Below are 16,644 nucleotides of genomic sequence, written 5' to 3'. Positions count from 1 at the left end.
CATGAGTTTTCTGATATTGTTTTCATGTTGTTGTTTGTACTTGTGAAATATGTAAAAATATAGTCTAGTCAAATCAAATCAAATGATAGAAATATCACTGAAATACACGCAGTGACTTGATTACATGTGTCAGTGTTGGAATTTAAACTTTACTTGTGTTTATAAAAAATGAGGGTGAATGAAGGATGATAACCTTTTTATGTGTTTTATTTGTATGTTTTTAGTATATGAATGATTTCATTTTCTTCTCTTTTTTTAAAAAATATGTATCAGGTTTTGCACCTATTGGTGGGATGTGTAGTAAATACCGGAGCTGTACAATAAATGAAGATACTGGATTAGGATTAGCATTTACAGTTGCTCATGAATCAGGTCACAGGTAAGTCTAACAATACTTGACCCTTACATTCCAAAGACATTGTATGACACATAATACCACACATGGAAATCCACCAAGTTATGTTTCTCTTGCTCAATCTTAAAAGAAACTTGGGAAAAGTTACCTTTATTCTGAGCAGTTGTCAGCAGATTGGGAATTGAAATGTCTTTGAATTGATTGGATGTTATAATTTAATTTCTTACTACTATATTCTATGTATGGTATGGGAAAATGTATGCTTAAAGATATGGATGTTGTATGTAGAGAAGGAGTCCAGTCTTCATTGCACAAGTAAATAAAAGGGGAGAAATAGAAGAGAAATTAGCAAAAGTTGCTTTGAACTATAGGTGAAGGTTATTGAAATATTTTTACAACTACAAATGAAAATACAGAAGGAAATTAGTCAATCATAGTCTCTGAAGTTCAAACTTATTTGTGGACTGTAACGAAAGGACTAAAAAATCCTTTGAAAATGCTGAATGGGTCTTTATTCAGTTGAATTGTAATTTACTTACATATGCAGGTTTACAGTTTTATTTTTCTTTCTGTGTATTTCAATTTGAAATAAAATAGATTTAGAATCCAGTATTCACTTGTCTGCCCTTGACATCCTGCTCATGAACACTAATGACTTTTTATTGGACTAATTAAGGATAGCATGTGAAACTTTGGTGATGCTGATTATGGTCATTGGAGCACCCATAGCCCATACATGGCACCATTGGTTTCCTGAATGCATAAAACAGCTTACCAACCACAATTGGAATATGGTAGAAGTTTGAAATGTAAACAGCTGAAAAATATTATGAATAATATGAACTGTTAGACAACTTGTCTGTGAAGATTGCATGTATAGTTTTCAGTTTACCATTGAATACAATTTCACATTTGAGCACAGCATAATGAAGAAACCTGTCTTTAAAAGTCAACAAACTATTCATAAAATTGTGTGTGTCTTCATTGAGCCGTGCATCTACTCAGATAGTTTAGTGAGTGAGGAATAGGGAGAAAGATTTAAGAAATAAATGAATATGACAATACTCTTACTGCATTTGTACAATATTTTTTTACAAGTAGTTTGTTACCTTGGTGACTGTTTACATCATCAGGAATACTATTCAAGGAGTTGTGAATTCTTAAATTGTTCGTCAGGAATTATTTTCGGCATATGGTGCTATTGAAGAGGAGATGAGATAAGCAGATGAAAAAAAATAATGATTTATAATATCCTGTATGGTGGAGTCAAAGAGAAAACAACAATGGGATTGCCACCTGTTGGGTTGGGCAATGAACTTCAAGGTGCAGGTTGTTAAGAAAAGGACACAGGGTTCACTACTATCATATCAGAGTTTTGTTTAAATGAAATTTGTTAAAAGTGGCAAGTTACAGACTGCAAATTGAAGCTACTGAAATCTTGCCTATTTACAATGGGTGAGAGTCATAAAGTGTAGAATTTGTTATTGATATCAAACATGGCATGGACTGATAGCACATTTTTCCGAGGAAAAATTTGACAAGCAATCCAAAGAAAAAAAGGGTTTTTAACCAAAAATTAAGTATATTTCGTCCCCAAAAAATTTGACATGCGAAAAAAAAAGGTCTCCACTTTCAAAAAGGGGGGGGGGGGACACTGCTGTTTTGACAGCATTTTTACATTACAAATTTTAATTTTGTTTCTCGAAAGGGGGGGGGGGGTTGGGTGTGGGACGGCTGTGCCATCCCCCCTGGATCTGCCAATACATAATGATAAGTACAGTCTTACTGTTGAAATTAAAGAGTGTGTGTGTCAAGCTCAAGATGGAGATTGATGTTCTGGAGAAATTCACTTTTCAATGATTCAAAATTGTATGACAAAATATGTTCACAAGATTTACAAAGGAATCGTCGAATCAGACCTTGTTAGGTATCCTGAAAACCTTGATTCATTTTTTGGCCAATAAGTGCCTTGTTTTGTTGAATCCTGTGTCAATTGTGTCATTTGTTAAGAGTGATTCATATTTTCTGCTAGGTGATAAGAAATAGGTTGCACATGGGACCTTTTTTTTTTTCCATCACTTGAACATCATCCAATGATAAGAAAAATGGGGCTAAATCTGTCAACTACAAACAAACAAAGTCACTGTCAGTTTTCGTGGGAAGTGGGAATCGTAACATGATTCATGCAACAACATTGCACCTGGTTATTTTGAAATATGAGTTTTCATGTGCATCATACCTAGCATTAAGTTCAAATCTTTAACCCTTATAGAGCCAACATTTGCTCATTGTGTGTGATGACTGAATATAAAATCCAACATAGGAAAGGAAGAGTTAACTGCAGCATCGCAGAGGTGTATAATGTGTGAGAAACAGATGATGCGTTGTTGAGAGAAGCAAATTTGTTGTATGGATACTGATATGCGAGGTGTTAAAAAGGGGAGGGCATCCTGGATCATATCACTTTAGGTTCATCATCCGTTCAAAGATTAGGGAAAGATTCATAAGTGAAGATAAGTGTACCCTGAGTCACCATATTGCTTCAAAAGATAATTACATAGACCCTTCCAAGGTTGAGCATTGTTGCCATGGTAGTTACTAGTTTCCGGAATGTTTACTTTGAAAAATGGAATGTTCAAAGCAGGCCTCGCTCCTGAACAGCAGAGCATGGAATAAAGGAATAGAACCTCGGTTCTGTTTCATTGGATTGTAAAGGAATCATATTACTAATTTTTAAGCAGTTGGGTCCATGTCATCAATGTAAATTTTTCCTTACTGAATCATATTAGTTTATTACAGAGATTACCAGATCATGTATCTTGTGGATTAAGGTTCCTAAAAATCTTGGAACACCCCTGAACTGCATTGTGGCAGAAGTAATAAGTAGAGTGTCCAAAAAAACAGGAATAAACTTAGACAACTTCCCAATTATTTTTAACCATGAAAAAAAAACAGATGAAAGTAACAACTTAACAACCTCCTCTATATTAATGCTATTTACTATGAGAGGATTCAAACTATCAAGCAAAACCCTGAATTTGAGCTCAACTTGCTTTATACTTTCTGGCCATGATTTCTTGTGAACAAAATAGTTTTATCTTGGTCCATGTATATTCAAATACGGTGATCACTTCTAATGTTAAGGCATCCTCAGGTGTATCTGTTGATCCCATCCAAACGTAGCCTGGTGAAGCAATAGGTGGTTTCAAACCGCCTCGATCACAAGAATCCCTGTTAAATTACGGGAACTGTTTTTGGCTAAAAAATACCCATTAATTATTCCTGCATTCACACCGCCCCGAAACATACCCTTCGGGATAAGTTCCTGAAGTTACGAGCATGCGCATAGTATGGTCTGATAAGCAGGCAAGGCGCGAGATTCAAAATCACTAGCCCAGCAGCCACCCCAGCTCCTGCGCCTGTAATTCCTGTAATTTGCTTTCACATCACCAAAATACCTGCGACCTTGGAAAAATCTCCGCAAAAGTTCTCGTAATTTCGCCAAGTACCTACTATTTAGCGGGTATTTTCTTTCGGGGAGATTACGCGTAGTTTGCTTTCACATTACCAAAATACCTGGTATTTTCTGATCGGGGTAAATTTCCCGATCAGAGAATACCTGGAACTGACAAACTTCGAGGCGGTCTGAAACCACCTAATGAGGCTTCAGGTTACCATGAACTCAACCAAGGTACAAAGATCTCCCAGGAGAAGTCAATCTGTAACCCAAGTCAATTCATAACACTGTACCTCACCCATGAAACATGGTTTATGAAACATGAGTTTTATTTCCATCATTGAAGTGTGCATTACGGTTCATTCTGAAATTCGGTAACGTGTGAAAACAACTTGCTTTTACTGAGTGAGTCGGGGTGTCATGGGCAAGCTTTCGAGCCATTTATCATAATCGCACTGAAATAAGGAATTATTACCAATTAAGTATCTTAATATTTATGTCATATGCTTTTCAATGTTCATATTTTGATGCTTTCATTCTTACTTTGACTGAGTGTAATTCAAGTGAAGATATGAATTAGATCTTGTGGGTGTTTCATAAAGCTGTTCATAAGTTAAGAATAACTTTAAGAGCGACTGGTGATCCTTTCTTTTGGTAAATGACATTCACCATTACATGTTCATTGTTGATTAATTAGCGTGTAAGAAAGGTTCACCGGTCGTTCTTAAAGTCACTCTTAACTTACCAAAAGTTTTATGAAACGGCCCCCAGGAATAAAGTATGTTACATATTGATTACTAACATTTCGTTACTACTGTATTGATAACTTGATATTATTAATGTACATATATTATCATTCTTAAAAGTAGTGTTATGCATATCCACTTGAATGGGGATTCAAGACATTGATTATTAGTATCGAGACTATCCCATCCTTTACTTTTCAATCCTGTAATACCTAGAATCCAACTTTTGAACTTTTTATGGCGTGCCAGAGTTGGTACAGACATAATGTTATGTTTTGACAAAAATTTGTTTCTGTTTTGTCAATTTGCTTAGTTCATCCATTACAGTTGGATGCTTATTTTTTATGATCTCTATGAAAACTCTACCAATCAATTCTTTCTATAATTCTGATCCCTTCACCTCTCTTTCCTTCCCATCTCTCTGTCCTTTACTCCCATCTATCTCCCTTCCCACTCTCCATTATCATTATTTCATTATTCTATTTTACTCACTTTTATTATTCAAATTTTTCTCCTAAGCGTATTCTTTCATACTATGTAAATCAACTTGATATTCTCTTTGTAAATTGACCACTTATTGACAGTCTCCATCTCATTTCTCTTCCTCTCAGCTTTGGGATGGTCCATGATGGCGATGGCAACGCCTGCAGGAAGTCAGCTGGTGACATCATGTCCCCCACCCTCTCTGGTCACAGTGGCAGGTTCACCTGGTCAGCCTGCAGCAGGAAAAGCCTTGATGATTTTCTGAGGTAATATAGCAATACAAGTGTTCGATTAGTCTAGCATACAACTGACCTATTGGTCCATGAATCATATGTAGTTTCATCTGTAAATGTGATCAAATTTGACAGGAAGAGATATTAGCCCGCCACCTCTCTAGGCACACTGGCAAGATCACTTGGTCAGCCTGTGGCAGGAAAAACCTTGATGACTTTCTGTTAAAGTTACCAAAGACAACTTAGGCGTAATCTATATTTACACACTGTATCAGTTATTAGTAGTAATTTCTCTTTAAAATATGGTCAGATAGCATAGGTAGACCCATCCCCTATCATATTGAGTCACACTGGTAGATTTTCTTAGCCTGTAGCAGGAAAAGCCCTGATGACTTTCTAAGGTACAAAAGGCACCACAGGCTTCATCTGAATCCACCTGCTGTATATGTACCATACTACCTTCCTCCATCACAGCAACAGGAACACTTGAAGCAGGGAATCCTCAATGTCGGGGAGATACCAAGCAAAAGACGAGATTAAAATAATATGGGATCATACATTGTCGAATTGACCTCTTGATCAGTGAATCATTCTTAAAGTTTTTTGTTTTAAGTCATGAGGAAAGGGATAGGAGGGGACATGTCCCCATCCTTTTTCTTAATAGCAGCAGGTTCCCTTGGTCAGTCTGAAGCAGGAAAAGCTTTGATGATTGTTTTGAGGTAACAAATAAAAAACAACTTGCATGAGCATAATCTGGGGTTACCCGGTGAAGAAAGTTCTGACCTGTTGGATGGTGAATCATATGTATTTTTTTTCACTCCTGAAATTTGATAGGAATAGATGGAAATTGCAATTTAGACTCATCATCAATAGTGTGAGGATATAGTGTGGAAGGAAATTGGCTTCAGTTTCTTGTTTTTATGATTTGAGATTTGTCAGAGGCTGATTTCAAAAATACTTCAGTTGAACCCTTTTAGGCCCCTGAAGCATCTTGTTTTACATGGGTACAGATTGGGCTTAATAAAGTTTATATTTTTGTTTAATTCATTGATAATGAATGATTTTCTTTAAAGAAAAAATGCATTCTGAGACTTTAAGTATTGGTCAGTGCTTCAATTCAGTAGTTTAATAATGTTAATATAAAATTTACTCAACGCTACAAGTATGAAAACTTTTTTGTCTTTCTCTCCCCCCTTTTTTTCTCTCTACCAATTTGCCTTCCTTCAATTTTCATATCCCATCTTTGGCTGATTCTCCTAATGCAATTCACATTTCAAATTCATCTTATTTTTTACATCCATCCATACACCCTGTTTATCTCATTACAAAAACGATTTCCTCCGTGCTGCGATGAATTCAGTCTGAGCAGAAAACCCATAATTGGTGGGTCTCTTTGCACCCTGACTCAGCTGTTGTCTATTTACCAAGTTCAAATAAGGTAGATCATTGGCATGAGTTGCATGAATATAATCTTTGAAGGAGATGAAGCGGGAAGAGAGATCGCCAGACTTAGCCCCCAGCTCATCCTGTGATGGTCATAGCATGGCAGTGGGGGAGAGAATTTGTAGAGCTTGAAGCGAATGTGGGTCATAGTAAACATTCTCTTTTATTTCCCTTTCTCTTCCACTAATCCTGTTTTTGTCTCATCCAACACTTGCAAAATATCATACATACATGAGGCAAAAATAAATGTTAAAAAGTCATACTTCATTTTTATATATCGTCTTCTATTTCATTGTAATAAGTTTGCCTAACCAATACCCCTTCCTAGAATTGATCTATTAATTGCTTTGCAATTCCTGGTTTAAATCAATTCATTCCATGCCACATACCATATTTTCCCTTTCCTTTTTTACAATGTCTTTAGTTTTACTGTATATATTTTGTTTCTATAATAACACTTTAAAATCTATAAGCAAGGAGATATTGCTTCATGATCAGTGTTTTGTGGGGCTTTTATCTCCTGCTTTATTTTTAATTTGATTTGTCTGTTTTCCTCTGAACATCGCAAAACATCTTATTGTAACAGAATGGGAAAACAATGCAGAATTAGATTTACAACATGAATCATAGCATTCACTCCACAGGGGATCCGCAATGTGTCACATCGGCTTTTAGTCTAAATATCATTGTTTTTTTATCCGATTGTGTATCTTTTATCTGATTGGCAGGACTGATCGAGCTGCATGCACCTGGGATGAGCCGATAGGTATAGCCGAGTACCAGTACCCGCCCAGTCTACCTGGAGAGCTGTACAGCGCTGATCAGCAGTGCCAGTGGCAGTTTGGACCAAAGGCTCGCCTCTGCTCCTTCAATCTTGGAAAGGTTTGTTTGCGTTCTTTTGATGTGAGGTTTGCTGTTTTGAAGGGGCACAACGGTGACTAATTCTTCTTTTGTAACTTTTTTATTGGATTTGAAGTGAATATTACCCCTTTCTGTGAACATTCTGTTCTGGGAATAGGGTAAGAATGGAAATAGTATTGTAGTAACAAACAAATGATTCAGTAGTCTTAACAGGTGCATGAAACCAGTTGTTGGTTAGGGTAATGAAGCAGATTATGATGATGGTGGTTATGATGAGGATATTGAAGATAGATGATTGATGATGATGATGATGATGATGATTGTGATGATAATGATGATGATGATGATATTTATGTGTATGGAGATAGTGATGATGATGATCTAAATGGTCATGATGCTTCTGCCAATGATAATGCCGCTAATGATGTTCAAAGATTCAACCCCAGAAAGTGTCCGAGACCAATAATTTGGAACTTATTTACTAGACTGATTCCGTCTGCGTCACATACTCATTTGAAGCCTATCGTTGAAAGTACTCGCTCATCAATAGTGAAGCAATCGGTTGCAACTCAATTACTCTAGTTATCTTGGAGGACACAACCACTTATAATTAGCCCAACATGCCCAAGAGACATCCATTTTATGCATTAAGATACAGACCCTGCCTAATATCCCATTATTAGCTGGTCCCTTGTCCCCTCATTACATCTAATTCTATCATCTATGTCACCATAGATCCATGATTTAGTTAAATATACTCCTATGGGGTTTTGAATATGGCTTCTAAGTGACAAAGGTATTGTTCGGTGGGACTGGATTCTTCAGTTCTTTTACATGTATGTGTGAGTACTTTAAGTTATACTATCCAAAATAAGAAGAGAACATTCCCTGTAAATGTTTGTTTGTGATTTGACAATACCTCAGAATATATTAGATATTAAAGTAATCATGAGTTGTCTAACAATCCCCAAAATTTCTTTTGAATTAATATTTTCAAATCATGTTAAAAGATTTATAAAACTGAAAATGTACATATCATAATCATCATCATCACCTCCATCATCATCAAAATTTGAGCTCTGTCCCAAATCTACAAGTAATTGACTTGGCCTACATTGTCTTAAACCTTAGGAAAACAATGCAAACGGCTCCCTCCAATCAAACTTGAGTCATCTAAATTAGCTGCAACAGACCGACGATATAAGCTTTCAAAGCCGGTGGTTATAGCAGACTGTAATTTGTCAGGTTCGATTTGAGAACTGGTGAAAGGGATGTCCTGGCCTGGTGTAATGATTCGTCATTCCCTACTCATTAATTTCATTTCCATCAAGAACGCGTTAGGTTTATTAGGTATGTTGCTAAGGTGTGTTAATGATTGAGGGGCGTAGACATGGTGGTTCGAATGGAAAGCAAATGTTGGTTTTGTTCAAATTCATATTTGCCAGGTCTGACATGATTGGAATTGACATTACCTTCTCTGCTCTTCCATATAACTCTCATTCTATCAATCCAACAGCTGTTTCCTTCTCGTTTCTCTCATTTGTGTCTTTCTTTTTTCAGAATTTAGAAAAGTAATTACATGTACAGTAATTTCCATCTTACAAGTACATATTTTCATGAAATATTAACCTTATGCATAAAGTTGACAGAAAGAAATGTTTAAGATTAAGCAAAAACTGTCACCCTCATTTCACTGAAACAGTTGATCTACAACTGTAACCAGGCAGATGTACAACAGTTGACATACATTACCATAGTTATTACCGCAAGGAAATTCCATGATTATCTTTGTTAGATCTAAATACATTGAAAGATTTGATGGAGAATCAGAAATATCTATTTTACATGGAATATTAAGAAAAAGAAACTTCTTTAGCCAGAGAGGTTTCATAGTGATCAGTGCGCCTTTTTGGACGTGCCAGACAAAAGTCTCATTTGTCAAATTAGATTTGGCTTGTGATCAAGGGGATGCCCCGTACCTCTGTGTTGATTTGTCATCCCCTGCCCACTGATTGGGAATCTAATTGAATCAGTGGCCAGTAGGAATGAAAGGTTAGAGAGCTGCTAAAGGCATCACCAACATCAGAGCTATCCCTGGATGGGTGTGTGCGTGTGTGGTGAGCCGCTTGGATGCAGAGGCGCGACGAGCTGGCTTGTGCCTGCTGATTTGGTGGAGCGACGAGACTGAGGTTGCTTTGTCCTTCACACAAGAAATTTGCCAGTCATTGCAGGCCCCTAGAAATCAACTTGTATGTCATCCAGTCTGAACTTCTCATGAAGTTTGCAGAGTTGGAAGAGTCTTTAGGTGATATAGTTTCCTTGTGAGTTGCAATATATTCATCAAGGGCTTTTCTGTTGCTGAAAAATCAGACTTCTTGGGAAAGGAAATTGATCTATTACAGGAACATAATCTTTTTCTTGATTTTTTTCCTCTTTAATAGACACGCCCCGTTCTGATTTTGTACTCTTATAACCTAACTGGCTAACTAATAATTTGCTAATTTATCTGGTATATGCATGTACTCCAGTAAAGTTGGTTTTCCCCCTTTGCTCCTGTTGATCTGAGGAAGCTAGTCAAAACAGACAACTCCTTTTTCTCAAATCTAAGGACCAATGATAATACCATTGTCATGAATGAATACTTTCAACTGGACCACATCAAGAACAGCTAATGAGAAGCGACAGAACCCTAATCACTTGACCACTCTCACAGTTTGTCATTTAAGATGATTCAAGTTCACTATGAGACCATGTCCTTGTCCGGCACTTTGTTTTTCAGCCTTGTCTTGTTTAAAAGGGGACACTCAATTCATCCAAGATGTAGATTAGCCTTTTGTCTCTGACCTGGACTTGATGTTGTGCTTGTCTCTACAGGAGGTGACCAATATTAAGAGGTGCCAGCGATGGTTTGTCAATTATCCTGTTGGGATGTGCAACACTTATTCCTGTGGCATTTTCTCTGCATTGATTTTTTTTTACAATAAATAAATTGTTTCACTCTATGGACCCAACACAAGTACCAATATCGGCCATAGACATAAGCTTTCAGCTGTAAACAACTTGTATCCCAATTCTAGATTTAGATCTACATTCATGACCATCAGCCATCCATTTTGACTTGTCTGAGCAGCCTTAAGGATTTTGTGGTCATTGATGTTATTAGTATTTGACAGGGTTTATGAAAAATATATTGGTGCCTTTTCTATTTTGCTCGTTCATAGTATGTGTTTTGTTGTTATCAAGCTGTCTTAAACTTTTTAATACAACTTTGGATATATATCCAGCCCTTCATTCCATGGTTGTTGAACTATTTTCCTTCCTATTTTGAAGATCTGCTTATGTTATAGAAAGAAGGTGTGAAATGAATAAGGACCTTAAGTCGGAATCTTCTTACTCAGAAGATTGCTGGAAACTTATCTTTTTTTTGTCAAAGACAGATTTGCAAATTATTGTACCTTGATTTGTCATTGTGGAACTGGGAAGGATGTTTGAAAGCCGCAACAAAATTGACACCACGTTCCTCTTCTTCACACATCCTAATACCTTGTGTCCAGACAGAGTTCAAGAAGTGTGCATGGCATGGAGATCTTGACGTGAGTCATGTAATTCAATCAAGAGGGTCCATGTCCCCAAAACCAGATTACACCTAAAGACAAACTGATGTGGTGGATCTAGTTGTCACAATTGATATAAAAACACTTTGGGGACTAAGGTGGAAAACAACTTTGCAGTGTCATCCTGTTATTGGTGATTTAGTAATGAATTTGTTGTAAATGATTTGTCTCTTTGTCAACTTTGGTAATTTTTGTTTGTTTTTCTATGATCATGGAAGAATAATTATGAACAGATGTGGCTTATTGATTACTGAGTTCATAATTAACACAAGCTCAAACTCATTTGTGTTGATTGATGAATGATTGTAAAATTCCTCCCCAGTGTCACAAGATTACTTTGACTTATGTGAAGAAATAAGGAATTTATGGTATATTTTGCAATCTGTTCATTGAAATTTCTGATAAATGTTTTGGTTTTGGAAGTCAATAGGCATCTCAATGCTCTAGGCTGTTGGAACAGAAGTCACATTAATGCTAATATATATTATTCAAGCTAGGGAAGCACTTGAAATAAATTTAAGTAAGTACATGCATGGTTTTACTTATATCACTTGGAGCAATCTCTATGAAAGATTTTTTTTGGTAAGACACAATACATCATTTCCAATCCAAGTTTGAATAGGCTGGTCATACTGAAATCCCAAAGGCCCTGAGCTAGAAGACAGCAGAGAAATCCTCTCTTTCCTCTGTTGCACCCAAAGACACACAGAGCAATTAATGTGATTTCTAGAAATTTACTCAGCGAAGATTTCCTTTAATATTTCTCAAAGTGGCCAAGGAAATACATGTGTACTATACCCATGTTCCTATGGGAAAGAGGTAGTTGAACTCAAAGAGTTCATTTGCGTTCGGATTAAAGACAGTTGCTTTGTAATCAAGTTTGGCAACATGTTCATTGAAAACCTTTCTTAATTTATTTTTTGCACCTTATTTTCTTTGCTTACATATGTCTCTACAAAAAACATCCACTTCCTATCTCTGAACTTTTGATGACTTGTAAAGAAACCCCCTTCTGTACACATTCAGAATCTCTACTCTATAGGTGGTTTCAAACCGCCTCGATCACAAGAATCCCCGTTAAATTACGAGAACTTTCTTGGGCTAAAAAATACCCATTAATTATTCCTGCATTCACACCGCCCTGAAACATACCCTTTCGGGATAAGTTCCCGAAGTTACGAGCATGCGCAGTATGGTCTGATAAGCAGGCAAGGCGCGAGATTCAAAATCACTAGCCCAGCAGCCACCCACGCCGCCGCGCCCAACGACACGATGGGCTGAAAGTTCTCGTAATTTGCTTTCACATCGCAAAATACCTGCGACCTTAGAAAAATACCCGCGAAAGTTCTCGTAATTTTGCCAAGTACCTACTATTTAGCGGGTATTTTCTTTCGGGGATATTACGCGTAGTTTGCTTTCACATTACCAAAATACCTGGGGGGTGTTTCACAAAGATTTAAGTATGACTTAGAGTCGCACTTAAATGCCTAGTTGCGCGCAGTATAAAAGGCATGACAGCATTGGTCAGATCATGCCAAGAGGACGCGCACTACTGCGTATTGATCAATTAGATTGCGCGTTGCATATCTTGTACGCGTCGACATTTAAGTGCGACCGAAGTCATACTTAAATCTATGTGAAACACCCCCCTGGTATTTTCTGATCGGGGTAAATTTCCCGATCAGTGAATACCTGGAACTGACGAACTTCGAGGCGGTCTGAAACCGCCTTATGTGACATTTATATCTCTCTACTCACCTCATGCATGTGGCATTCATATATCCTGCATGTTTGGAGATGATTTCAGTTAAATTAAAGACCTACTCTGAAATTATAGGGATCAATTCCACTTAAGAATGCAAGATTTGGAGAAACTTTTAGAGACAAAACTGAATTCTTTTGTATCATGTTATATGACAATGGTGTGAATTAATTAGATTTGACTTACAGATGCAATAGCTTTGAAGGGCGCCCTATTTCACAATATAAATAGCAACCCCATATCAATTTTGTAGTTTTTTTAAAGGTAACTCTACATAAAACAAATCAATAATTAACTATATACAGTAGATTGCGATGAAAGAACGTGTACTAAATTTCAGCATTCCTGAAAGAAACACATTTTTTTTTTTTACACATTTACTTTGAAGTTAAAGGTCAAGTCCACCTCAGAAAAATGTTGATTTAAATCAAAAGAGAAAAATCAGACAAGCACAATGCTGAAAATTTCATCAAAATCGGATGTAAAATAAGAAAGTTATGACGTTTCAAAGTTTCGCTTATTTTCAACAAAATAGTTATATGAACGAGCCAGTTACATCCAAATGAGAGAGTCGATGACGTCACTCACTCACTTATGGACATTTCTTTTGTTTTTTATTGTTTGAATTATACAATATTTCAATTTTTACGAATTTGATGATTAGGACCTCATTGCCTGAAGCACAAAATGTTAAAATAATGGAATTCCACGTGTTCAGGGAGGAATGAAACTTCATTTCACATGACAATGTCGAGAAAATCAAAATATTTCATATTTTATATAATAAATTACAAAAGAAATAGTGAGTGATGTCATCAACTCTCTCATTTGGATGTAACTGGCTCGTTCATATAACTATTTTGTTGAAAATAAGCGAAACTTTAAAACGCCATAACTTTCTTATTTTACATCCGATTTTGATGAAAGTTTCAGTGTTATGCTTGTTGATTTTTCTCTTTTTATTCAAATCAAGTTTTTGTTGGGGTGGACTTGTCCTTTAAAGACTCCTTGGACAAATTATGGACATGCCATTATAATCAAAGCCTGGTTCATTTCCTTGTTCTCATATTACTTCTTTTAGTCTTAAGGGTATTGTCCCAGTCAAAATATTAGTTATATCCTAAAAAAAAAAGATGAATCAAGCATTGACCAGGAAATTGATGAAAACTGTTTGTGTGGATCGTGCCGTTGCCCGCCCTCGATGGTGAACTCCTCCCTTCCTTTTTACCCTCATGGAGTCCTAATATCAGGGGGGCCTGTAAGATGGGGCTACACCCTACAGTGTCAGCCCCCATTAACAATTTAAGCCCTCTTTTTCATCTTTATTGTAATCTAATTAATCATTAAAAGTATCATATTAGTGGTGATGGTGATGATGACTATATAATAATGATGATTTGTTGGTTATATAACGAGGGCAATGATTAAAATCTGGAAATTTATCAAGCTTCTCTCATCCTATAGTATTTTTAATTTTTCATGTTTTGGAATTAGCTTTTCAGGGATTAAAAATTATGTAAAAAACACACAATAAAAAAGGAGTGTGCCTCTTAAGTTTCAAATTTACCTTATTCAGTTCTATAGACAGGGGCAAGAATATTGATTTACTGAATTTGATATAACTTGATTGTTGCTACTTGATCACAGAGTACAAATACATAGTAAAGTTTTCTGACTTGTTGTAAGGATGTATCAGACTTATGAAACACAAAACACAATAGCATTAAGAGGTGTCATTGAAAAGGTTTAAAAGTGTCAAAGGAAAATAACACATTTGAATGAGTCTCAGTTGGCTGAGAAATTGACATCCATTGAAAATAAATCTGTATAAATCTCTTAAATTATCCTCCAGCCACCTTTCTTTTGAAGATTTTGTAAATGTTTGTCATTGGTTTATTTGTACATTTGTCTCGATGAAATTTTGAATTTGTCATAATTCGAAAGCTGTTAAATTGATAAATTTTGACAGTTCATGTCAATGACAACAAAATGTGCAATGTTTGCTTTCTGCTTCAAAGCAATCCATCGTAGCCAAATCCATCTAAAAAGATTTCATGCCAACCCACGCGTGTCGAAGTAGCAACACAGTCGAAGGTGAAAATTGTTCATACCCATTACAGAATAAGTCCATCTAGATCTCTTTCAAATCTGCCTCAAATCTAATAAGCTTTCCTGAATGTTACCCATGTTTTTTGCTGTGGTGAAAGATTTTTTTTGTAAAGCTCTTTCCACAAATTATGAGAAATTATTCTATCAAAATCTTGCGATTATGGGAAGTTTTGGTGGGTCGGGTGGCTCAATCCTTCTCGTATTGTGTCAGGAAATTATCCATTTGGAAGGTTAAAAAAATAATGGGTTAGAGAGATCACAGGATCAGAAGTCAAGAACAGTTTCATCATAGCCGGAGGCCCCAGGAGCTAAAAGTTAATGCTCGTAAAAATACACAGTAGCACTGTATTCTATTACAATGTTCCCATTGACAGATTGGTGCAAGCCAATCACAGAGTCATAATTACCGAGGAAATTATTAATTTGAGGTTAAAGTAAAAAAGGTGAAACAGTTTGAATCATGTGAGAATCTGGTTTCCACTCGCCCTGTCTTGCAAAGCAGTGGTTTATAATAAGGCCATGACCTGTGTATTTGGATGGTAAGAGAGCAGAAAGAAATGGAGTGAGAGAGGATGGAAAATGCAAAGTCATATTCTCAAACATTAGACAAATTTAAATCAATGACTGAACAAATTTATTGTTTAAGCCATTCAGTGGTCTCGATGACAGTTCTCTATTCAATAAATGGATCAAATTTGTACGAAGTTATCAGTTGGATTGAGTATATTTGAGTGAAAGAGGGTATGATAACTGCACTTTATCACGTTATTTTTGTTTGTGTCTGGAGCACCCACTCTCACACCTTTTCCAATGTCTGTGATCATTTTAGGATCATCTGTGTAGGGGATTGTCTGTGGGATGTGAAGTTCAAAATTCATGGTCATGCACCACATGGCTTCAAAAGAAATTGATGAATTTATCAATTTCTTGCTCCTTGCAACTGTCATTTGAGCTATCTAATCTAATGTTTATAGTGTCTGGGACCGTAAAACGTAAATCACTATTCTATGGATAAAAAGGGTTTAATTGGAAGATTAATTTCTTTTGTTGGTTGCGTGGTAGATTGCATGTGAGTGACATGAAATGAGTGATTAGATGGTGACTGAACGCTTCAAAATACCCTGTGATTAATGTGATGTAGCTTGGATCATTCATCACATTATTGCTATCATAGTTTATGCAGGGAAATGTGACAAGCATTTTCTTGATCTTTGTAACTTTTTGTCTGATTATTGAATGTTTTGTGTAATATGAAAACTAGACTAACTACAAAACATAGCTCTATCTTTTGAGAACAACAAGACTTCTTCAGGAAATGAATAACCTTTGATATTCCTTGACAAAAAGTGTTGTAGACTTTGAATATGAAGGCTTTGATCCTTTGCAGTTTTTAAATGATGTAAATCAAGACTGATCAATTTAATAGATGATGTTGTGAATTTGCGATGTTATATCAACTGGTATTTTGCCCATATTGTCACAGTTCTACAAACTGTTATTTGTAAAAGATTAAGGCTTTGTTTCATAATAGTTTTTGTAATAAAATTGTAAAAGTCTATGACTTCTAGTTTCACTCCCTAA

General features: G+C 36.1%; 1 protein-coding gene across 1 annotated transcript in view; it reads left to right on the top strand.

The window, feature by feature from the left end:
* The window catches only part of LOC121407760 (A disintegrin and metalloproteinase with thrombospondin motifs 18-like), a 72,207-nt gene that overhangs the window by 36,398 nt on the left and 19,165 nt on the right, over positions 1 to 16,644 (top strand). Inside the window, exons 6-8 of the mRNA XM_041598955.1 lie at positions 274 to 379; positions 5,170 to 5,307; positions 7,446 to 7,599. Of these exons, the coding sequence (XP_041454889.1) occupies positions 274 to 379; positions 5,170 to 5,307; positions 7,446 to 7,599 (398 nt within the window). The remainder of the gene's footprint in view (positions 1 to 273; positions 380 to 5,169; positions 5,308 to 7,445; positions 7,600 to 16,644) is intronic.

This window comes from Lytechinus variegatus, chromosome 2 (assembly GCF_018143015.1).
Source record: "Lytechinus variegatus isolate NC3 chromosome 2, Lvar_3.0, whole genome shotgun sequence".
NCBI classification, from domain to species: Eukaryota; Metazoa; Echinodermata; class Echinoidea; order Temnopleuroida; family Toxopneustidae; genus Lytechinus; species Lytechinus variegatus.
The sequence above is the reverse complement of the archived record's forward strand: the minus strand, read 5'-3'. Positions and strand labels throughout refer to the sequence as shown.